The 25,543-nt window shown below is 34.6% G+C and overlaps 1 protein-coding gene across 2 annotated transcripts in view; it reads left to right on the plus strand.

Moving 5' to 3' along the window:
* LOC110139145 (phospholipid scramblase 1-like) overlaps positions 1-25,543 on the plus strand; it is a 46,355-nt gene that overhangs the window by 11,902 nt on the left and 8,910 nt on the right. Inside the window, exons 2-7 of one of the 2 annotated variants that reach the window (XM_020896762.2) lie at positions 4,489-4,648; positions 6,099-6,138; positions 11,825-12,045; positions 19,442-19,603; positions 24,848-25,009; positions 25,309-25,310. In XM_020896762.2, coding sequence (XP_020752421.2) covers positions 4,556-4,648; positions 6,099-6,138; positions 11,825-12,045; positions 19,442-19,603; positions 24,848-25,009; positions 25,309-25,310 — 680 coding nt within the window. In that variant the 5' untranslated portion in view covers positions 4,489-4,555. The remainder of the gene's footprint in view (positions 1-4,488; positions 4,649-6,098; positions 6,139-11,824; positions 12,046-19,441; positions 19,604-24,847; positions 25,010-25,308; positions 25,311-25,543) is intronic. The other variant, XM_020896760.2, reaches the window with a different exon arrangement.

A 25,543-nucleotide genomic window follows, 5' to 3' on the forward strand; every position in this document is an offset into this window, starting at 1 on the left:
GAAGTGAGGACAACATACTTTAGAGAATACCTAACCTTTCACAACCAGACTGTTGGTAAAAATATGTACATTAAAACACTGCTGGTGAGGGGACAGGAATAAATGACAAAAATATGTTATTGGAAGCCTGAGGAATGGGTGTTCTCATTATAGAGTGGCAGAATGCTTAGCTGAATTGTGTCCTGGAGTTAGGTGAAAAGAAGAATTTGTAACCAATGAAATTGGATATTTAGCTGAGGAGATTTCCAAGCAAAGTGTTCAGGGGGTACACAAAGAAAGTCCAGGCCCAGATGACTTACTTGGTGAATTCTACCAAACATTTAAAGAAGAATTAATACAAATTTTCCACAAATGCCTCAAAACATAGAAGAAGAGATGCTCTTTTCAAATTATTATTGAAATCAGTATTACTTTGATGGTAAAATCAGACAAAGACATTATAGGAAAAGAAAGTTACACATCAATTTTTTTTTAAATTAATTTAATACAAAAATTTCCAAGAAAGTATGAACAAACCAAACCCAGCAAGATAGAAAAAGAATTACATAACAAGAATAAGCAATATGTATTTCAGAAATGCAAGGTTGATTTGAAATTGAAATCAGTTAATATAACACACCATATAAATAGAATAAAATACAAAAGGAGATAATCATCTCAACAGACACATAAAAGCACTTGAAAAAAAAATCAAACACCCATTTGTGATCTAAAAAAAAAATAAAAGAACTAGGAATAGAAGGAAAATTCCTCAACCTGGTAAATAGCATCTGCCAAAAACAAAACAAAGCAAAGCAAAACCCACAGATAACATGATATTAAATAAGGCCTGTTTCCCTATGAATTCAGTAACAAAACACAGATACTCCTTCCACTTCTACTCAGCGCCATGCTAGAGGTTCTAGTCTGATCAATTAAGCAAGAAAATAAAATTTTAAAAACATGTAAATTGTAAAGGAAGAAGTAAACCTTTTCTATTTGTAGATGGTATTGACAGAAAATCCTAAGGGCTTCACTAAAGGAAAATTAGAATTAAGTAAATTCAGCAAAGCTGCATTACTTAACATAATTGAACCAAATCAATTTTAGTTGTATAAAACTGCAGTGAACTATACTAAAAATAAGAAAATAATTTTATTTACAATAGCATCAAAAAATAGGATATTTAGGAATAGCTTTTTAAAGATGTACAAACTTCTGAAAATCAGAAAATATTATTGAAAGAAATGAAAAAGATCTAAATGAATGAAAATACATGTAGTGTTCATTGATAGGAAGTATTAATATTGTTAGAATGACAATACTCCCTAATATAATTAACAGATTCAATGAATCTCAGAATCACAGGTAGCTTTTTTGTAGATATTGACAAAATAACCCTAAAATGTATGTGGAAACTCAAGGGATCCATAATACTTTAAGCAATCTGGAGAAGGAAAAAGTTGAAGGATTCACTCTTCTACATTTCTAAACTTACTACAAACTAAAGTCATTAAGACACTGTAACTGACTTAAGGTGGGCATATTATCAGTGGAACAGAATGTGAGTCCAGAAAAACACCCCCATGTTGATGGCCAACTGATTTTCAACAAGGATGCCAAAACAATTCAATAGGGAAAATATCTTCAACAAATAGTGCTGGAACCACTAGATATTCCTATGTACAAGAAAAGGTTGGACTTCTACCTCACAGAATACACCAAATTTAACTCTCAAGGTATGAAAGATCCAAATGTAAGAGCTAAAACACTATTAGAAAAACCAGAGGAAAAAAGCATTCTCATTTTGGATTAGAAAGGGATCTCTTAAATATGACAGTACAAGCTATATGCTATAGTACAAGCAAATGACAAAAAAAATTTTGTACTACACCAAAATTATAAACTTTTGTGCTTAGTGGACACCATCAAGAAAGCTAAAGACAACCTACAAAATGGGAGAAAATATTTGCAAATCTTATGTTTTATAATGGGATTTAAAAACTCACAGTTCAACAATAAAAATACAAGTAATAAATAATATAAGCAAAAAATGCATAAGAATTTGAAGAGAGAGTTCTCCAAAGATATACAAGTGGCCAATAATATATGAAAAGTTGCTCATGAACATTAGTTAAGATAATATAAATCAAGACCACAATGAGATACAACTTCACACCCATTACAAAGCCTATAATCAAAAAGACAGACAATAAAAGTGCTGACAAGGATGCAGAGAAATGAGAACACTCATATTTTGCTAGTGGGAATGTAAAATGGACTAGCCACTCTGGAAAATATCCTATAGACACCTCCAAATTTAAACATATAGCCACAATGTGACCCCAATAAACTTTAAAAAAAAATTTAAAAAAAAAAGAAGAAAGAAAAAAAGGAAGAAAATAGTTCTTAATTTGCATTTTTCTCTTTTCCTAGGATCTTTTCTTCACTTCTCTTTAGCTCAACTCTCATTTCATAGCCTGACTCTTTAGACTGCACCCTATTATTTAAAACTCACTTTTGTTTTCAGTAATAAATATTTTTCCAAAATACTTCTTTCTCTCATTACGACTGATAGTCATGTCTTGCATTAATGTTGTGATGTCTTGTTTGTTTTTTTTTTTAATGTATCAATACCTGACAGTAAAACATATATTTGCCCCAAAACAAAGTGAGTAAATTCTTCAATACTTTTAACGTATTTATCATCACTATTAGAATCATCTTTTTAAACTTTGAGCTGGAAGCATGGGTTTGTAAATTTATTTCATAAATTTAATCTTGATGCAAGCTGAAGAAAATACAGAGAATAATGAGAATTTCATAAGTGCCAATTAGAAAAGTTTGACTCCATATATTCTGTTTGTTAGAATCATAGCACTAGAGATAGCACCCCAAACCTCATTTTTAAATATTTTATCTGTCTTTATGCAGGATAAAATGTTTTCATTGTGGTTTTGATTTGCATTTCTCTGATAATGAGTGATGTTGAGCATCTTTTCATGTGTTTGTTAGCCATCTGTATGTCTTCCTTGGAGAAATGTCTGTTGAGTTCTTTGGCCCATTTTTTGATTGGGTCATTTATTTTTCTGGAGTTGAGCTGGAGGAGTTGCTTGTATATTTTTGAGATTAATCCTTTGTTGCTTCGTTTGCTATTATTTTCTCCCAATCTGAGGGCTGTCTTTTCACCTTGCTTATAGTTTCCTTTGTTGTGCAAAAGCTTTTAAGTTTCATTAGGTCCCATTTGTTTATTTTTGCTTTTATTTCTAAAATTCTGGGATGTGGGTCATAGAGGATCCTGCTGTGATTTATGTCGGAGAGTGTTTTGCCTATGTTCTCCTCTAGGAGTTTTATAGTTTCTGGTCTTACATTTAGATCTTTAATCCATTTTGAGTTTATTTTTGTGTATGGTGTTAGAAAGTGTTCTAGTTTCATTCTTTTACAGGTGGTTGACCAGTTTTCCCAGCACCACTTGTTAAAGAGGTTGTCTTTTTTCCATTGTATATCTTTGCCTCCTTTGTCGAAGATAAGGTGACCATAGGTTCATGGATTTATCTCTGGGCTTTCTATTCTGTTCCATTGATCTATATTTCTGTCTTTGTGCCAGTACCATACTGTCTTGATGACTGTGGCTTTGTAGTATAGTCTGAAGTCAGGCAGATTGATTCCTCCAGTTCCATTCTTCTTTCTCAGGATTACTTTGGCTATTTGAGGTTTTTTGTATTTCCATACAAATTGTGAAATTATGTGTTCTAGTTCTGTGAAAAATACTGTTGGTAGTTTGATAGGGATTGCATTGAATCTATAGATTGCTTTGGGTAGTATAGCCATTTTGACAATATTACGTTTCAAGAGAACAGCATCGAAACATGTATATTATCTAGGGTAAAACAGATTACCAGCCCAGGTTGGATGCATGAGATGAGTGCTCGGTCCTGGTGCACTGGGAAGACCCAGAGGGATCGGGTGGAGAGGGAGGTGGGAGGGGGGACTGGGATGGGGAATACATGTAAATCCATGGCTAATTCATTTCAATGTATGACAAAAACTACTGCAATGATGTAAAGTAATTAGCCTCCTACTAATAAGAATAAATGGAAAAAAAGAAAAAAAGAAAAAAAAATGTTTTCATGTCCACCATAATAGACATCTCAACAGTGGAGGGGAAATGTTTATCCAGTCATTGTCAAATGATTCTGAGCCTAAAGATTTAATTATATTTAAATAGATCAAGGCCACATAGGAATGTGTAAAGCAATTTACACTCAGTTTATTACTCTTGTATTAACTGGGGCCTTCTTGTAGTCCTGAAGTTCTTTTTTTTTTTTTTTTTTTGAGAGATAGATTCTGTAAATAAAACTATAAATATTTCAACTGAGAACACTTTAAAAATAAAATATGGATGACGTTCACCATATAATTTAATGCTTACCATTAAATGAAGAAAAACTAAACCTGAATTGAGGTTGATTCCTGTCTCTAACCATGTTAATATTTCTGTAATATTAGATTTTGAAGACGAAGGGAGAAATCTCTCCAATCTGTCAGAGTCTTAAGCATTTATATAATCTAGATTATGGCTTTTTGTAATATACAAGCCAGGACACATTGGATGCAAACACCAGGGTCAACAGCCAACTGTCCACCTGGATTGGAATATTTGACTCAGGTACGATAATGTGTTTCTTAATTTAGTTGATGGAAAATAATATGAAGTCACATAGTTTCAAAATATTATTTGTTACTGGAAATATTTTTACTATAGATTGAAATACTACTGTTGTAACTTCCAAAATGTTGCTTAATTTTTTTTGCAAAATTTTGTTTAATTTTAGTTTCTGATTGAGGTAGTAAACATAATTTAAATGCAGTCATTTCTTTGGAGAAAGAAATGGCAACCCACTCCAGTATTCTTGCCTGGAAAATCCCATGGACAGAGGGTCCTGGCAGGCTATAGTCCATGGGGTTGCAAAGAGTTGGACATAATTGACTGAGCACACTCCTCAGCATCCGTGGGGGATTGGTTTCAGGACCAACCTGGTTTCAGGACCAGCCTGGCAGACACCAAAATGACAGGGTTCTCAAGTCCCAGAGCCCAACCCCTGGATATGTGGTTTGGTGTCCACAGATACAACCAACTGTGGATCATAAATAGGGCATGGTCAAAGGTTAGCTGAATCTGTGGATGTAGAACCAAGAACTGTATGCTGACTATAAAGTTACTCAAAAGAATCTGCTTATAAGCAGACCCTAATAGTTCAGACAATGTCTTTTAAGGCCCAACTATGGTAATACATTGTTTGTTATAAATTCATTTTCTGGGAAACTTATTTACAAATAAATACCTACTTTTTAAAACAGGAACCTGGATTTTGGGAATGTAAGTAAAAATGACTTAAGGACTCTTCAGTTCATCTAATGCTTAGATAGTAGAAGCCTGGTTTACAAATGTAAAATATGAACACTAATATTAGAAAAATATCTATTCTCCACCAAATTTAATGACACAGAATTACTATCTTTGTGACATCAATTCTGATTTAATTTCCTGTAGTGCTGTCTCTGAATAATAAACTTTGACATTTCACATTACTAATTACTGGCTACATCTTAATTTTTAAGTCTTAAAAAGTGAAACAGTATGCATGTTCCTTCTTAAAAAGGTTATTTACATTTTCAGTGCTTAATTGTAAATTTGTTGCAAACACTATAAATCTAATGTCATTTTTTAATGTGGGCAAAAACTACAATAAACTTTTTACTTTAAATTACAATACAGATATTTCTCTCTGAACTTCAAAACTATATTTAATAAAATTATTAAAAAATTTTGTGAACAAGAATGTTGAGACATTAACAATAGAGCAAAGAGAATACACTTTATAGATTATCTGATAATATTTTGTCATTTCCTTTTTCTATGGTAAAAAAATATTAAAACTTCACACTTAGACTCATAAAGGTATGACATTTGACAGAAAAAAAAAAGAGAGCTGTTGATAATGAACCAATTACTTTAAATATCCTAAATGTAAGTATTAATGAATATAAGTATTTTTATGTGCTTTAAATTTAGTTTGATTACTCCATTCCACATATTTTATTTTCTCCTGTAATAGATAAATCACTTATTCGTGTGTCAACATTTTGATCTGGAAGGTATGTACCAAATACACTGATATATTAATTCTTAAATATGTAATTTGTTTTGCTGTAGAAATGCCAATCCCTATAAATTAAACTGCTTCTTTTGTCTGAGGAAGACTAAACCTTGAAATATATGAAGATTGTATAGATCTTGAGATGATGAAAACATGAATATGATCATAGTCTTCTCATGGGAAGGGAGGCAGAAAGATATTGGCTTTGGATTATAACTGAAAATTCTAGTCTGCATTAGTCTTACTAAAAGCAGGTCTATTTCCTGAAAACGTTCACCCATCCTGAATTCCTTTAAGATAGCTATTTGAGAGAAGCAATGATTTCAAATTCTTCAGGAGTTCTGAGTAGAAACAGGATGCAAGTAAAGTAATGGGGAGTCCAATTCCACTCCTTAGTCTGAGAAATTAAACTGTCCTTTAGAATTCAACTGTTTACCTTTATCTCAACTTAGTACCAAGATACGTTGCTAAGTATAAAAAGCAGTTACAAAGTAGTACATATTGTAGTTTGTGAGTGTGTGTGTGTATATAAAACACATTTAGTTTTTATATATGTTTAAGATTTCTCTAGAAGAATGCATATGAAATTGGAGAAAGGAGAAGAAATAGAATAAGTCTAGAAGGAAGAATTATTTTAAATGTTCTTTGCATTTTTAAATTTGTTCCATGCATATGTAGTTTCTAATCATAAAAGGAAATGAAATTTAAAAGGAAGTCAGAAGTTTTTTTCATAAATTTTGAGTTATAGTCTGTGAATGTTAAAATGAATACCTTCCAAATATGTTGGTACAATATGACGACATAATTATGTTCATTTTTTATGAATTATGTTCACTTTTTAACAATTAGTGGGGAAATACTGTAACAGTTTCAAAGGTTAATATTAAAACAAAATGTTAAAGGTATATTAGAGCAACATATATTCATTATACATATGCTAACTAAAGAACATTTAAAATTAAGAAAAGCAGAAGATAAGCAGCTATGCAAAACTACTGATAAAGTTGTTCTGAAGGCTTTTAAAAAATATTCCTTTGATGAGGCCTTTTGAAATCACTTTGACTCATTGTCCATGAAATAAGTATTTGTATTCACTTAATGTTTTTGTTATTTTTATCTTGAAACCCAACATTTAAAATATTTCTTAATTTACAATGTTGTGTTAGTTTCAAGTGTATAACAAAGTGATTCAGTTATACATTTTATATATATATATATATACACACACACACATATATATATATATTTCAGATTCTTTTCCATTATAGGTTATTACAAGATATTGAGTATAGTTCCCTGTACTATACAGGAAGATCTTGTTTTCCTGTTTTATGTATAGTAGTATAAATGTGTTAATTCCAAACTCCTAGTTTATCTCTCCCCACGTCCCTGCCCTGCTTTTGATTTAGGTAACCATTAGGTAACCATTTTCTATGTCTTTGAATTGATTTCTGTTTTGTAAATAAGTTCATTTGTATCATTTTTTAGATTCCACACATTCAGATATCATATCAAGTGAAGTCATATATTATTTGTGTTTATCTGAATAACTTCACTTAATATGATTATGTCTATCCATGTTACTGCAAATGGCATTTTATGGCTTTTTATGGCTTTCCATCCTGTTGCATTAATGTATATATCTGTTTTTATGCCATACTGCTTTGAATACAATAGCTTTGCAGTATAGTTTGAAATCAGGGAGTTTGATTCCTCCAATTCCATTCTTCTTTCTCAAAATTGTTTTAGTTATTTGAGGTAATTTTTATTTTCATAGAAATTTTGAGTTTTTTTTTCTTTTTTTGTTGTTCTAGTTTTGTGAAAAAAAAAATGCCATTGGTATTTGATAGGGATTGCACTGAATTTGTAGTATGGTCATTTTAACAATATCGATTCTTCCAATACAAAACCACTGTATATATTTCTGTCTGTTTCTGTCATCATCATTCCCTTCATCAGCATCTTAGTTTTCAGAGTACAGGTCTTTTGTCTCCTTAGGTAGGTATATGCCTAGGTATTTTATTCTTTCTGATGCTACAATAAATGGGACAATTTCCTTAAATTCTCTTTATGATCTTTTGTTGTTAGTGTACAGAAATGCAAAAGATTTCTGTAAATAAATTTTGTATCCTGCACTTCAACAAATTCATTGTGAGCTCTAATAATTTTCTGGTAGCTTTCTTAAAATTTTCCCTATGTTTTCCCATCACGTTTTCAGCAAACAGTGATAGTTTACTTCTTTTCCAGTCTGGATTCCTTTTATTTCTTTTTCTTCTATGATTGTCGTGGCTAGGACCTCATAAATATGTTGAACGAAAGTGATGAGAGTGCATTCTTGTCTTGTTCCTAATCTTAGAGGAATTGCTTTCACCTCTTCACCACTGAATTATGGTGGTAGCTGTGGATTTGTCACATATGGCATTTATCCCTGGTGCCTCATATGGTAACGAATTTGCTTGCAATGCATGATATCCAGGCTAGATTTCTGGATCAGGAAGATTCCTGGAGAAGCAATAGCTACCCACTCCAGTATTCTTGCCCTGGGAATTCCATGAACAGAGGAGCCTGGCAGGCTACAGTCCATAAGGTCACAAAGAGTTGGACATGAATGAGCAACTAACACTTTCACTTTCATATTCCCTCTATGCCCACTTTCTGAAGATTTGTTTTTTTATAATAAATGGATAGCTAATTTTATCAAAAGTATTTTCTGCCTCTATTGAGATGATTGTGTGTGTTTTATTCTTCAATTTATTAATGTGGTGTATCACATTTAATGAGCTGCAGATATTGAAAAATCATTGCAAACTGGGGGTAAATCTCCCATGATCATGGTGTATGATCCTCTTGATTTATTGCTGGAGTCAGTTTGCTAGTATTTTGTTGGTGATTTTGCATCTATAATCATTGGTGATACCTGTAATTTGTGTATGTGTGTGCAATATCTTTGTCTGGTATCATGGTGATTGTGGCCTTTTAGAGTGATTTCAAGAGTGTTCATTCCTCTTCAGTTTTTTTTGATTAATTTCATAATTAGTTAAATCTTCTCTAAATGTTTGGCAGAATTCACCTGTGAAGTCATCTGGTCCTGAATTTTGTTTGTTGGGAGTTTTTAAATTACTGATTCAATATTTTCTATTCCTTCTTGGTTCAGTCTGAGAGATTGTATCTTTCTAAGAATTTGTCCATTTCTCCTAGAGTATCCATTTTATTGGCATATAGTTGCTCATACTAGTCTTTCCTTTCCCCCCCCCATTTATTTTTATTAGTTGGAGGCTAATTACTTTACAATATTGTAGTGATTTCTGTCATACGTTGACATGAATCAGTTCTAATGAGATGGATGAAACTGGAGCCCATTATACAGAGTGAAGTAAGCCAGAAAGATAAAGACCAATACAGTATACTAACGCATATATATGGGATTTAGAAAGATGGTAACGATAACTCTATATGCAAAACAGAAAAAGAGACACAGATGTACAGAATTTTGGACTCTGTGGGAGAAGGCAAGGGTGGGATGTTTCGAGAGAACAGCATTGAAACATATATATTATCTAGGGTGAAACAGATCACCAGCCCAGGCTGGATGCATGAGACAAGTGCCCGGGACTGGTGCACTGGGAAAACTAGTCTTTTCTAAACCTTGTATTTCAGTGGTTTAGGCTGTAACTTCTTATTCATTTCTGATTTTATTGATTTGGGCCTTTTTTTTGATGAGTCTTGTTAAAGGTTTACCAATTTTATCTTTTTTAAGAACCAGCTTTTAGTTTCACTGATTTTTTTCTGTTACTTTTCAATCTCTTCTATTTCTGCTCTTACATTTATGATTCCTTTCCTTATACTAACTTTGGGTTTTGTTTGTAATTCTTTCTCTAGTTGCTTTAGACATAATGTTAGGTTGTTTATTTGAGCTTTTTCACATTTCCTTAGGTAAGATTTTAAAGTTATAAATTGGCCTCTCAAAAATACTTTTGTTGCATCCCATATATTTGGATTGTTGTGTTTCCATTTATCTCTAGGTATTTTTTAAATTTCCCCTTTGATTTCTTCAATAATCCATTGAATGTTTAGTAGCATATCATTTAGCCTCCATGGGTTTGTCTTTTTGTGTGGTTTTTCTTTTTTTTTTTTTCCTTGTAGTTGATTTCTAGCCTCATATTGTTGTGTAAAGAAAAGATGCTTCATATGATTTCAATTTTCTTAAATTTATGAAGCCTTTCTTTGTGGCCCATCTTGTGATTTACCCTGGATAATGCTCCATGTGCACTTGAAAAGAATGTGTATTCTGCTGCTTTTGGGTGGAATGCTCAGTTTAAATCTGTCTGGTCTAGTGTGTCATTTAAGGCCTCTGTTTTTTACTGATTTTTCTATCTGGATGATCTGTTCATTGATGTAAGTGGGATGCTAAAGTCCCCCAAATTTTATTATGTTGTAACCGTTCATTTCTCCTGTTATGTCTGTTGATATTTGACTTATATATTGAGGTACTTCTATGTTGGGTGCATACATATTTACAATATTTTCTTCTTGAGTTGATCCCTTGATTATTATGTATCATCCTTCTTTGTCTCTTCTAACAGTGTTTATTTTAAAGTCTATTTTGTCTGATATAAGTATTGATTGCTATTTCAGTATTCCTTTGATTTCTATTTGTGTGGAATATCTGTTTCCATCCCCTTACTTTCAATCTGTATGTGTCTCTACATCTGAAAGGAGTCATTTTTAGGTAAAAAAATATATGAGTCCTCCTGGTTTTGTATCCATTCAGCCAGTCCAGGTCTTTTTTTTTTTTTTTTTTTTTTTGAGCATTCAGTCCACTTACACCTAAGGGAATCATTTATGAATATGTTCCTAATGACATTCTTTTAATTGTCTTGGATTTGTAGATCTTTTTCTTCATTTTCTCTTTTGTTCTCTTGTGATTTGATGACTATCTTTAGTATTGTGTTTGGAGTTTCTTTTTCTTTTCTGAGTGTATATCTATTAAAGATTATTGTTTTGCAGTTACCATGGTGAAACCCAACATTTTAAATAGTTACCCATTAATTCTCAAGAAGGGATAATACATATTACCTTTTGTTGTTAAATATTTACTTTTCTTCCATTTTATTTTTTCTAAGTTGTGTAGTAGTGAATATTTGGTACAGAGAGCAATTTTTAAAATTTTAGAAATTTTTATGTGATCATAGGAGTAAGGTTATTAGGAAAAAAGTAATATTTCCATTTTCTTTCAAAAAAAAAAGTTAATTCATTATCTTATGTGGACAATATATGAGAGTGTTCACTGTCTCCCCTAATTTAAGTGAAATATTTTTGCTTGGTTTCTATTAGCCAGATTGAAGACTAATAAAGTCATTTTAATGACCTATAGAAAGGAAAACTGGAGAGGAGCAATTTTTTTAAAGTAACTCAAAACCTAATAGTTACAGGTTAATTTCTCTGAACTTCAAAAATGAAATGCTTTGCATGGAATTTTAGCATAAAAGGAACCAGAAAACAGCTACCATCACTTTTATTTTTCTATATGGGGAAACTAAGAAAGTAGTGAAGAACATTGCTTAAAGCCAAGGGGTTTCTTACTCAACATTATACAACTTATTTGTATTGAACATAATTTGGTATGCAGTTTATACAAATCATATCAGTACTATTCATAATCACCATTTTATTTCATTCTTTAGTATTCAGTCCTTTTGAAACTAATAAAACATATGATGTCATGAATAATCAAGGACAGCGACTTTACTTTGCAGAAGAGAAAAGTAATTGTTTCATCAGACACCTCTGTGGACCTTCAAGGCCTTTAACCATGACAATTTATGATAATGTAGGATGTGATGTCATTACTCTGCATAAAGCTCTAAGATGGAGCTGTTGCTGGAGTAACTGCTGCCTACAAAAGGTCAGTAAATATTATTTCTACAATGTGATTCAAATGTATTTGAGTTCCTTCAAAAAAGCTTCAACACTGGGCAGTATGTTAAAATTAAAACATTGGGACAAATAATAGTCTGGAATGAAATATGTCAGAGAGAGAATTATATCTCATACTTTCAGAATAAGACCCATGTGTAACACTGTAAATATTTTTCTGGCAATGAAAGTTCCAAGAAATTTAGATTTTTAGAAGTTTTCTATTCTAAAATATTGTGACTTTTTTTTCCAAACTTTAAACATCTTATTTTGTATTGGGGTATAGCTGGTTAACAATGTTGTGGTAGTTTAAGGGCTGAAGGGACTCAGCCATGTATATATATGTATCTATTCTCCCCTAAACTTCTCTCTCATCCAGGCTGGCATATAACAGTGAGCAGAATTTCATGTACTATACAATAGGCCCTTGTTGGTTACCCATTTAAAATATAGCAGTGTGTAGTGTGTACATGTGGAGAAGGGAATGGCAACCCACTCCAGTATTCTTGCCTGGAAAATCCCAAGGACAGAGGAGCCTGGTGGGCTGCTGTCTATGGGGTCGCACAGAGTCCGAAACGACTGAAGCGACCTAGCAGCAGCAGCAGCACTGTGTACCTGATCTTCCCAAAATGCTAACTGTTCCTTCCGCCTGCCAACCATAAGTTGTTTTCTAGGTCTGTGAGTCTCCTTCTGTTTTGTAAGTTCATTTATGTCATTTCTTTTTAGATTCCACATATAAGGAGTGTCATAAGATATTTCTCCTTCTCTGTCTGACTTCACTCAATATGACACTCTCTAAGACCATCCATGTTGCTGCAAATGGCATTATTTCATTCTTTTTAATGGCTGAGTAATATTCCATTGTATATATGCACCACATATATATGCACATGTGTATATATGCACCACACATATGCATACCATATGTATATATGCACCACACGTGTGTACCATATGTATACATACACACATGTGTACCATATGTATATATGCACCACATATATATGTACCATGTATATGTGTACCATATGTATATATGCACCACATATACATGCACTATGTATATGTGTACCATATGTATATATGCACCGCATATATATGTACCATATGTATATGTGCACCACATCTTCTTTACCCATTCATCTATGGGCATTTAGGTTGTCTCCATGTCTTGGCTATTGTAAAGAGTGCTGCAGTGAACACTGGGGTGCATGTATCCTTTTGGATAATGTTTATCTCCAGATGTATGCCCAGGAGTAGAACTGCAAGGTCATAGGGTGGCTGTTTTTAGTTTTCTAAGGAACCTCTATACTATTCTCCATATTGCATTTCCCTGTGTGTGTTTATTAGCTACTGAATATCTTTATATATTGTTTAAATCTTTTAGACTTCCTAAAATAAGCCAATTCATCTTACTGAGTTATAAGCATTCTTTAGATAGTCTGAATACAAGTCTTTTCTCAGATATGTGTATTGCCAATATTGTGCCCAGGATTACGGCTTGGCTTTTCACTTTATCACCCTTGAAAAAAAGGAGGATTTCAATTTTGATAAACTCTAATTTATCATGTATATTGTTTTATGGTCCATGCCTTTAAGAACTTACCTAAAAAATTTTTGCCTATCACAAAATAGCAAAGATTTCTTATATTTCTTCCAGAAATTATATATTTAGGTCTAGTTCCATTTGAAGCTAATTTTTTGTACCTGTAAGGGAAGAGCTGAATTTTTTTTAAAATTTAATGTCTAGTTGTTTGAACACCATGTTTTGAAAAAAGACCACCCTTACCATAGAATTGTTTTTTATATCTTTGAAAACAAATTGTTGGTATATGTGAGTACCTATTTCTGGAATCTGCTCTCTTTCACTGTTCCACTGATCTCTTGTTGTTGTTGTTGTTTAGTCACTAAGTTGTGTTCAATTCTTTGTGACCCTGTGGACTGCAGCATGCCAGCTTCCTTGTCCTTCACTATCTCGCAGAGTTTATACTGACCTGTACATATAGCTCTATATAGATATGTACCCTTACGCCAATACTACATTGTACTACCTAGCTTTAAAGCCTTAATACTAGTCAGTATGAGCATTCTAATTTTGGTTTGCTTTTTTAAAATTGCTTGATTCTGTTAAGTACTTTGCATTTTCATATGTTTCAAAACAGTATTTTATATTACTTGAAAATTCATGCCAAGACAGTGATTTGGATGGCACTGAATCTATTTGTTAATTTTGGGAAATAGTGGTTTCTTTCATTTTGCTCCCAAGTGGGCTCAACAGTAAAGAATGAAGGAGGTACAGGAGGCATGGGTTCAATCCCTGGGTCAGGAAGATCCTCTGGAGTAGGAAATTGCAACCCACTCCAGTATTCTTGCCTGGAAAATTCCATGGACAGAGGAGCCTAGAGGGGTACAGTCCATGGGGTCGCAAAGAGTTAGACAAAACAGCCGCTGAGCATGATTTCTTTTACTTATTTATCTATTTTTACTTTTGGTTGCGCTGGATCTTAGTTGCTGTGTGTGGGCTTTCTCTAGTCGTGTAGAGCAAGGCCCACTCTTGGTTGTGGTGCATGGGTGTCTCATTGCGGTGGCTTCTCGCTGCATAGCACAGGCTCCAGACTCATGGGTCTCAGTAGTTGCAGCATGGAGGCTCAGTAGTTGTGGCACATGGGCTCAGCTGCTCCACAGCAGGTGGAATCTCCCTGGATGAGAGATTGAGCCCGTCTCCCCTACACTGGCAGGCATGTTCTTATCCACTGTGTCAACAGGGAAGTTCAGTAAGTGATTTTTTACTAATACAATATCTTTGCTTGATGACTATGATACATTTTTCCTTAGATTTAGGTCTTCTTTAATAACTCCTGGTAGTTATTTTCCGTGCATAGTCATATAAATACCCCATTAGGACTAAATGAAAGTATTTCATGTTTTTAGATATAATTAAGTGAAAGTCACTCAGTCAAGTCCCAATCTTTGTGAGCCCATGGACAATAAAGTCCATGGACAGAATACAGGAGTGGGTAGCCTTTCCCTTCTCCAGGGGATCTTCCCAACCCAGATATGGAACCCAGGTCTCCCACACTGCAGGCATATTCTTTACCAGCTGAGCTACAAGGAAGATACAATTAAAAATATATTCAAATTAAGTATTTCATATGTGTTGCTCATATATAGAAAAACAATTGAGCCTTGATTATTGATCCCTTGCCCTTTGACAGCCAAAAATCACTTATGAGTTCTATCAGGAGTTTATATACTCCTTAAGGCTTTCTCTAACTATATAATAAGAAATCATGTTTTACTTCTGCTTTTCTTATCTGTAGGCTTTTTACTTATATGTGTATATGTATAAATGTCACATTTATTTGTTGTCAACTTTCTAGTTAAGAATACTATTATAATATTGATCCTAAGTAAGAAAGGATAGTCTTGCCTTTTGTACTGATTTTTAAAATCTAATCTTTATCATTAAGTATGACATTCTTCTGTAGCTTTTTACATATTAAAAAACTGTTTCATATACTTTCTTAGGTGGACGAAGCTCTCATTTATCCCTAGTTTTCTGAGTTTATATCATAAATAAATTTTGTATTTTGTCAAATATTTTTCCACATCTTCTCATTTGATTATATGACTTTTCCATTTTAATCTGTGACTATGTAAACTGCATCAAATGAGTTTTTAAATGTTAAATCAACTTTAAATTCTTGAGGTAAATTCCACTTGTACACATTTGTTATTCTTTTTATATATTTCTGGATTCACTTTTCTAATAGTTTGTGTTTATGTATATGATATCGGAGAAGGCAATGGCAGCCCACTCCAGTGTTCTTGCCTGGAGAATCCCAGGGACGGGGGAGCCTGGTGGGCTGCCGTCTCTGGGATCGCACAGAGTCGGACACGACTGAGGTGACTTAGCAGCAGCGGCGGCGGCAGCAGCATGTATATGATATATATGTCTGTATTATTCCTTTAAGTTTTTGTGTGGCTTCGGAATCAGGATAATGTCGGTTTCATAAAGAAAGTTGGAAATATTCCTTATTCTTTTCTGAAAGAGCATGTGTAGGATTTGTTTTGTTATCTTATTTAAACATTTTATTATGTTCTTTCAGTTCAGTTCAGTCACTCAGTCAAGTCCAAATCTTTGCAACCCCATGAACCGCAGCACTGCAGGCCTCCCTGTCCATCACCAACTCCCGGAGTCCACCCAAACCCACGTCCATCGAGTCGGTGATGCCATCCAGCCATCTCATCCTCTGTCGTCCCCTTCTCCTCCTGTCTTCAATCTTTCCCAGCATCAGGGTCTTTTCCAATGAGTCAGCTCTTCACATGAGGTGGCCAAAGTACTGGAGCTTCAGCTTCAGCATCAGTCCTTCCAATGAACACCCAGGACTGATCTCCTTTAGGAAGGACTGGTTGGATCTCCTTGCAGTCCAAGGGGCTCTCAAGAGTCTTCTCCAACACCACAGTTCAAAAGCATCAATTCTTCGGTGCTCAGCTTTCTTTATAGTCGAATTCTCACATCCATACATGACTACTGGAAAAACCATAGCCTTAACTAGATGGACCTTTGTTGGCAAAGTAATGTCTCTGCTTTTTAATATGCTGTCTAGATTGGTCATAACTTTCCTTCCAAGGAGTAAGTGTCTTTTAATATCATGGCTGCAATCACCATTTGCAGTGATTTTGGAGCCCAGAAAAATAAAGTCAGCCACTGTTTTCACTGTTTCCCCATCTATTTGCCATGAAGTGATGGGACCAGATGCCATGATCTTAGTTTTCTGAATGTTGAACTTTAAGACAACTTTTTCCACTTTCCTCTTTCATCTTCATCAAGAAGCTCTTTAGTTCTCCTTCACTTTCTGCCATAAAGGTGGTGTCTTTAGTGAAGCTATTTCAGTCTATAATAATGGGTGTGTGAAGGATTTTAGACTTATATTCAAAACTTCTTTAATATACATAGAGATAATCAGGGTTTCTTTTTCTTCTTAAGTCCATTTTTGTAATTTGTTTTTTTCAAAGGATTTGTTTATCAAAACTGTTGAATTTTAATTGGCATAAAGTTAATATATTCTTTACTTTCAAGTTTGCAGATTTTGTAGTAATAGCTCCCTTTTCATTTCAAACAGCAGTAATTTGTGTTTTCTTTCTTTTTTCATGTTTAGCTTAAGGAACTTTACTTTTGGTTTTGTTTTCTCTTTTTTGGTCCATTGCCTGTTTGATTTTTTCCTCTAACCTTTTATTATTTCTTTCACAATTTCTCCTACCTCCTTAAAATAGGGACTTTTGTTAAAAAGTCTTCACAACCTCGTCCAGCACTTACTGGGGCCAGACCTCAAATAAGAAGCCACAAGAAATCAAGGCCCTCTCAACCAGTGTCATTCCCTTTTTCCAGATGGTGCGTCATGTCCAGTTCTTATCTTCAGAATCATTTGAGAGATTCTAATAGGATGGTAGAATTCTAGGAATTTCCCTTCTGTTCCTGTAATGTTAGAAATATGGTTTCTTAGTTCTTTTTGAGATTTACCTTCTCTTTACACCTCTTCCACCTTTACCTGAACTTCTCTTTCTTTAACCTAGATCTTCCTGTCTTATGCAGTTTTTATTGTACTCTCAGTAATTTCTTGTTAGTGTAAAACTTTGTTATGAAAGGGAATCTTGGATGGATGACATTGTAGAAAGTTTTTATGTCTAGACATCAGCCCCAGTGAGTCCTCCCATCATCTTCTTGTACTGCCAATGAGGGCAGTAGGGGCTGTGATGTTGCATCCCATTTTCAGTTATGTTTCTCAGACTGGTCCTTTGAGATTTTTTTTTTTTCCCTATTGATTCTTGCCAAATGAAACACCTGCCATGGCAACAGTTATTCAGTTATGTTTATAAAAGTGCTTCTCCCTCTGTTAATACTATTTCCTTTTTTTAAAAAAATTATTTACTTTAATTGCAGGCTACTTATCTTCTGAGGGGGATCTGTTTCTCTTTGTGATGAATACTAGTTAGTGATATCTGGATTCCTTGGATCTCAGGAGTTATCTTGCTGCTGTCACTTGTTTCACTACATCTATTTGTATTTTGAGATATGAGGCTATAATTTTTCCATTTACTTTGATAAAGAATTTCACAGTGGTTTTGTTTGGTTTAGCAATCATACCTACTGTGTCCTTTCTATGAGGATTTTGAGAAGATTCAGAAACTACATCACCACTACCACCATCTTCACTTAGCGGGCTTCATTTATTTTTTGAAAAAATAATAAATATATATGTATATATAAAAAGAAGGAAGTTAAAGAGGAAAGAAAAAAGAGAGAAGGCAGGAGAAAGAAAGAAAGAAAGTTAACAGAAGTATATTCAGGAAAAATAATGTCTGTCAAACTCTTAGTTCCCATGTCTGCTTTATTCTTCTTCAGAAGCAGCTGCTATTATGAGTTAAAGAATTATTCTATGAATATTTATATAATAGATGCATACTTATGCATATATATATGTATATATACCCACATATATATGTTTCTGTTTGTGATGTGTTTGTAACACAGTTGGTAGATTTTTTTACAATTTTTTAACTTGAAGATTATTTCAGTATGTATAGAACTTCCTCATTCTCATAAATGGTTGCATGATAAGCCATTTTATGGATGATATGCCATAATTTATTCAACTAGTCTCTATTGATTTTAATGAACTGGATGTTAAATCACAATGAGCATAAAGAACTTCAATGAAGTCATATTTGCATTGTCATAAAGGTACAAAAGTTCTTGGCATATTGGATAATAAACAGTTTTGGTGTGATTTGCACTTTTAAGGCATATCTAATGGGCATAAAAATTTAAACAGTGATCCTCATAAGCACCAACTATTATCATCCCTCTTTTGCAAGTGAAAATTAATTTCAGAGGTGAGTGATCTGTCCATATTTCATGTGGTTAGTGAGCAGCAGCATCAGATCTCAATTCAGGGATTTCAACATCCAAATTCTTCTTTTTGACTTCCATGCATACGGGCTAAGTTGCTTCAGTCGAGTCCGACTCCTTGCAACCCTATGGACTGTAGCTCATCAGGCTCCTCTGTCCATGGGACTCTCCAGGCAAGAATACTGGAGTGGAGTGCCATGCCCTCCTCCAGGGGATCTTCCTGACCCAGGGATCGAACCTGCATCTCTTGCATCTCCTGCATTGGCAGTCGGGTTCTTTACTATACCACCACCTAGAAAACCCTTTCACTTCTGCATCAGTCCCCAAATACAGGGCATGCCTAAAACTCAAGAGTTCTGTTCACATATACAAAAACTTAAGTAAAAGGTGGCATATAAGTAAATACAGTATTGTTTACAAATCAAACATATCTCATTTGATTAATGCTATATGTTTTTTTAATATTTTGTAGCTAAAAGTTGAGGCTCCTCCTGGAGAAATAATTGGATATGTTTATCAATACTATCACCCATTTTTGCCAATGTTTAAAATAAAAAATGAAAATAAGGAGAATTTAATGAAAATCAAAGGGCCATGTGTGGTTTCTAGCTGTCTCAAAGATCTAAATTTTAATGTGAGTAATTCATTATGTTTTAGGATATCATGCTCAAATTAGTTAATAATTTGATACTTTTCCAATGAAGATAGTTAATTAATGTGATTAAAACAAAATTAAAACATGTTATAATTATTACTATACCTATTTGCCTAATTTTTAAATTGAATTTCTAATTCATAATTTCTTTGCTTAATTAAACCTTATAGTTTGTGAAGCTTACAAGGCACCTTTTAATCTATATTATAAGTGTTTAACTATCAAACAAGAAGCTTGTATTTAATATTTGAAAATATTGAAAGAGAAAATTAACTTTATTTCAATAGATACTGACATAATCCAGCATTAATTATAGTTAATATATTAATGCTAATTTTTATAAAATTCTGAAATTGCTATGATACAATTTTGTTAATTTTTATGTACTTACTGATTTACTTCTCAGAAAATGGCCAACATTCAGATAATAATTTAAGAAGTAAACTACTAAATATAGTTAATAAAACTAAATAACCCACTACAGTTGTTTAAATCTGTAGATTCCTAAGCAACAGAGAATATTGTCTGGGTATGATAAGATATTCTATTTGAAAAAAGTACTGACTGTCAGCCTTTTATCAGGGATATTTTGCTTTTTTAATATCTGAAATGTATAATCAGAAATTTGGACACAGCCTAGTTAAAATACTGCTTGATTCTTTTTTCTTTTTTCCTCTCTGCTTCATTTATTTCCACCATTTTATCTTCTAACTCACTTATCCTATCTTCTGTCTCTGTTATTCTACTCATGGTTCCCTCCAGAGTGTTTCTGATCTCATTTACTTCATTATTAATTTTTAATTGATTTTTTTTTTATTTCTTCTAGGTCCTTGTTAAACATTTCTTGCATCTTCTCAATCTTTGTCTCCAGGCTATTTATTTGTAACTCCATTTTGTTTTCAAGATTTTGAATCATTTTTATTATCATTATTCTAAATTCTTTTTCAGGTAGATTCCCTATTTCCTCCTCTTTTGTTTGACTTGGTGGGCTTTTTTCATGTTCCTTTAGCTGTTGGGTATTTCTCTGCCTTTTCATCATGTTTAGATTGCTGTGTCTGGAGTGGGCTTTCTGTATTCTTGTGGTTTGAGGTTCCTTTTTATTGTGGAGGTTTCACCCAGTGGGTGGGGTTGGACGATTGGTTTGTCAAGGTTTCCTGGTTAGGGAAGCTTGTGTCGGTGTTCTGGTGCGTGGAATTGGATTTCTTCTCTCTGGAGTGCAATGGAGTGTCCAGTAATGAGTTTTGCGATGGGTCTCTGTGTTAGGTGTGACTTTGGAGAGCCTGTATGTTGACACTCAGGTCTATGTTCCTGCGTTGCTAAAGAACTTGCGTGGTATATCTTGTACTGGAGCTTATTGGCTCTTGGGTGGTGGTTGGTTTTGGTGTAGGTATGGAAGCTTTTGGATGGTCTCTTATTCCTTAATGTTCCGTGTAGTCAGGAGTTTTCTGGTTTTCTCAGGATTTGGGCTCAAGTCTCCTGCCTCTGGATTTCAGTTTTATTCTTCTAATAGTCTCAAGGCTTCTCCAACTATACAGTACTGATAATAAAACTTCTAGGTTAATGGTGAAAAGATTCTCCACCGTGAGAGACAACCAGAGAGGTTCACAGAGTTACATGAAGAATAGGAGAGGGAGGAAGGAGATAGAGGTGAGCAGGAGGAGAAAAAGGGGACTCAAGAGGAGAGAGACAGATCTACGCAGTTATCTGTTCCCAAACTGTTCTCCGTAGCCCAGACACCCACAAAGATTCACAGAGTTGGATTGGGAAGAGAAGGGGAATGGAGGAAATAGAGGTGTTCTGAGGGAGAATAACAAAGATTGAAAATCTAGTGTAGAGGTTAGACTCTTTGAAATACAATATTTAAAAACAAAAACACACAAAAAAATTTAGAACTGTATATGAAGTTCAGTTTAAAAATAGGGTTTCTCTCTCTCTCTCTCCTTTTTTTTTTTTGTGGCAAGGTTATAGTGAAATGAAAGTGAAAGTTAAGGAATAATAGAGGAGTATTAAAGGACTCTAAAAGGAAATAGGAGAGAAAAACAAGAAAAAGAAAAAAAAAAAATTTTTTTTTCCCCAAATAAAAAAATCGTAAAAATATATGAAAATGAAAGTTGAGGAGTAATGGGGGAGTAATAGGGAATTATAAAAGAAAATGAAAGAGAAAAAATAAAAAATTAAAAAAAAAAAAAGGGAAAGAAAAAAAAAATTTTTTTTTTTTTTTTAATTAAAAAAAAAAATGTACATATATATCTAGGAATTTCTCTGAGGTTGTTGCGGTCAGCGTAGGTTCAGTTCAATTTCAGATAGCTCCTCTTTCCAGCTTACACTTCTCGATATCTGTAGGCCCCTTCCCGTGTAGTCGGTGTTACCTTCAGGGATTTTAATCTGTTGCACCGGTCCTTTCTGAAGCGGTTCCCTTTGTTTATTTGGCTTCTGTTTGCCGTCTCTTCGGTGTCTAATTTCCGCCCTGACACAGGCGGGCGGAGGTGATCTCTTATTTAGGTTCTCTAGTTCAGTTCAGTCCTGCTACGGGGAGGGCGGGGCGCTGCAGACAGACACCGCTCTGTGTGGATAGCGCTCACCGTGTTCCGGCCACACTGAGTTTGCCCCGCTCACGGGTGTCTGTGCTTTCGCCGTCTACACTGCTCAGGCTCCCGGCTGCTCTATATGGAGCGGGCCCTGCGTTGAGTGCGGTTCCAGTTTTCGGGTACTCCACAAAAGCGCAGATTCGGTTGCTACTGCGTTTTGTGCCTTCCCCGGCCTGAGCGGCCCAGGCAGCCAGAGGCTTGGGCGTACTCTCCCGGGTGCGGCGCGCCTTTTCGTTCCGCGGCGAGCGGCCCAGGCAGCCAGAGGCTTGGGCTCACTCTCCCTGGGTACGGCGCGCTTTTTCCCTCCGCGGCCCCAGCGCGCGCCACCAGTCGGGTCTCAGCAAGTCTTTAGCTAGAACCCGGGGGCCTGTTTGCAGTGTGGGTGGGGGTGGCTTCTTAGGGGCTGAGTTTGCCCTTTTCCCCTCCCCCCTGCCTCCTACCTCCAGCGGGGATGGGCCGGCTCTTCTCTGGAGATTCTCAGTCCCTTTGTTTTGCGAACCGCCGGCACTGTGTTCGGGCCGGTTATTTTTGTCCCTTGCTATCCCACAGTTTAAAAAAGCCTAAAATACTGCTTGAGATTTTCTTCCTCCTCTAGAATTACATCAATTCAGTTTAGTGATGCTAATTCTGATTGGCACTTGCATGCACTGATTAAAGAAGGCATGCTTAAAAATTAAATATAATAATAACACTTTATTTGAAAATTTAATAAAATGAGCATACAGGACTCTTATTTTTCTATTTCAAGTTGAAAACCAGTGCAACAGGGTGTTCTGTGCTTAAAACTCTGGAAGGCAAATCTACCTTGCCTCATTTTTAATAATATCAGTGTTTTATCTCACATTATGGTCCAGTAAATTCTACTTTATTCTACTGTCTTAAGAGCTTTCTCTAAGGTATTTAATAGACTCCCTATTCCTTCTAACTTTGAAACAAAGCCATTTTATAGTTGGCACTTGATAGTAACCTCCAAAAGTAAGGAACAAGAAAGGGAGGTAATGATTCTGTAAGAAAGTCATCTTGTGCACAACTGTGGGCGAGTCTTCTAACACTTTTGCTCTGAAAAAGGGGAGAGGTAAAGGAGCAGCTGGTTTTAGAGCAGGACTAGGGTGCGGCAAATAAATGTTTATCTCAGGTAAAAATTACAAGGGGTACCAAAAACCTGGTAATTAATACAAATTATATTTGAATATATTTTTAGCATCAAAATTAATGCAGAAGTCTATTAGAAACAAATACCAAAACTTTAGATAAGATAGAAGCTAACTCTGCATCTATGTGGCCTGTCTCCCTGTATCACCATAACCTGCTCCTGCCTGGATGGGGGCATGAGTGGCCAGGGAGGGATGTTTGTGAAAGGCATTTCCTTAGTATGCTTTGATTTTAAAGGAAAGAAGCCAAATCGGAGGGAAAATGTGGAGAAACAACAAGCACTGAATATTTGCTGAACTTTGTCTCTTACTTGGTATGGAACCTAAGGCATGTAGGGAACTGGTCTTGAACAGGTGTAGAAATGGCCCATTCACTAGAAAGGAAGCAGGGAGTGTTGGTACAGATAGAATAACTTTCTAGGCTGGTGTCTGCAAGTTTAGTAAGTTCCTGTCCAGTTGCTCCTATTTTCTCTTCAACGGAAACAATAAGCTATTTTGCTGAGGGTAATAGGGAAAGATGTGTTCAGAGTTCTGGAAAAACTGGATGTTTGACATAATCATGTAAAATTCTTCCATATTTCTATCCTCAATTTCCTTAGCATTACTTACAAGGCTATGCAGACCTAGTCCGCCATATGTATCTTTTCTTACTCATTTTCTACCACTGTCTCCTTCACTCATTTTCTCCAGCCATGTTCCTTCCTAAATCAGAACTTTTTAACATATAACTGACTCTCTCTAGGAGCTCTCACTTTCCCTATTCCTCTGTCACTAGTTCCTACTGATCCTCCAAATCTCAGCTCAAATGATGCTTTGCCTAAGAAGATTTCTCTAAAACCATTCCTCCTGTTCTTCCAGTCTGCTTATTATCTCCCTATTATACTCCATCATATCACACTTCCTTTCTCTTCTGGCATTCATTACAAAATAAGCAGTGGGATTTATCACAGATGTATTGTTTTATATTTACATGAGTATCTCTTATATAGAGAAATAACATTACTTGGTATGAGAAGTTGTACTCTAGGGAGTCTAAACGAGTAAAGATAAAAGGACATGAAGAAAATGCAGAGGGATTCAGAAAATTAGGATCCCTTAGGAAAGAGTTAGCTATGTAGAATAGCTGAAAAGCTAGTGGTTTTCATTTCACAATTAAATGGATTCTCCAATCAAATTTAAGCAAATTATATATATTAATATAATTGTATATAATATGCATTATATATCAAACATATGTATGTATACAGTCATATACATAGAATCACTTGCATCCAATCAATTTGAAAATTTTCTTTTAGGTAGACAATGTAGATGTCTTTAGAGGCTATCTTCTGTTCCTATTGAATATTCTTTTTATTGCAGGGTACATCATTATTATAACTCATATGGGTCATATGTAATTACTAAAATTGATGTAGGAATACCTGTTGTTTTTATTTCAGGGGTTTTAATCTAAGATTAAAAATATTTTTTTTTAATTTTAGTTATTGTCACTGGATGAAGAAATGATTATTGGTAAGATTTCAAATCAGTGGATTGGATTTATGAGGGAACTTTTCACCAATACCAATAAATTTGGGATCCAGTTTCCATTTGATCTTGATGTTAGAATAAAAGCATTGATGCTTGGAGCAAGTTTCCTCATTGTGAGTCTATTTTCATTCTATTTAGCTGCACATTAATTTTCTGAGATTATCACTATACTTTTGCTATTATTTTCCTCAAATCACCTAGATCAATTGCAATCTGTGCTTTTGGTCTAGTCCAAGGTCCCCAAATTACATCATGGATTGAGTGTTCACACTGCAAAGGAAATAAAAGCCAGAATGTCCTGGAAATGTGATCATTAGAGTTGAATTCCTTTGCCTTAATCAGAAATAAGAGTACGTCACTGAAAATAAGAATACAATGTCTCATTCAATGTAATTTACTGTTACTTTTTCAGTGGTAAGAAGCCATTTGCCAATGCAGGAGACTCAGGAGACTCGAATTCAATCCCTGGGTCAGCAAGAGGAGGAAATGGCAACCCACTCCAATATTCTTGCCTGGGAAATCCCATGGACTGAGGAGTCTGATAGTCTACGGTCCATGGGGTTGCAAAGAGTCAGACACAACTGAGCAACTGACCACACACATACACCAAAAATTAAAAATTTTACAATAAGAACTTTTTAAAGCAG

The sequence above is a fragment of the Odocoileus virginianus genome, chromosome 4 (assembly GCF_023699985.2).
Source record: "Odocoileus virginianus isolate 20LAN1187 ecotype Illinois chromosome 4, Ovbor_1.2, whole genome shotgun sequence".
NCBI classification, from domain to species: domain Eukaryota; kingdom Metazoa; phylum Chordata; class Mammalia; order Artiodactyla; family Cervidae; genus Odocoileus; species Odocoileus virginianus.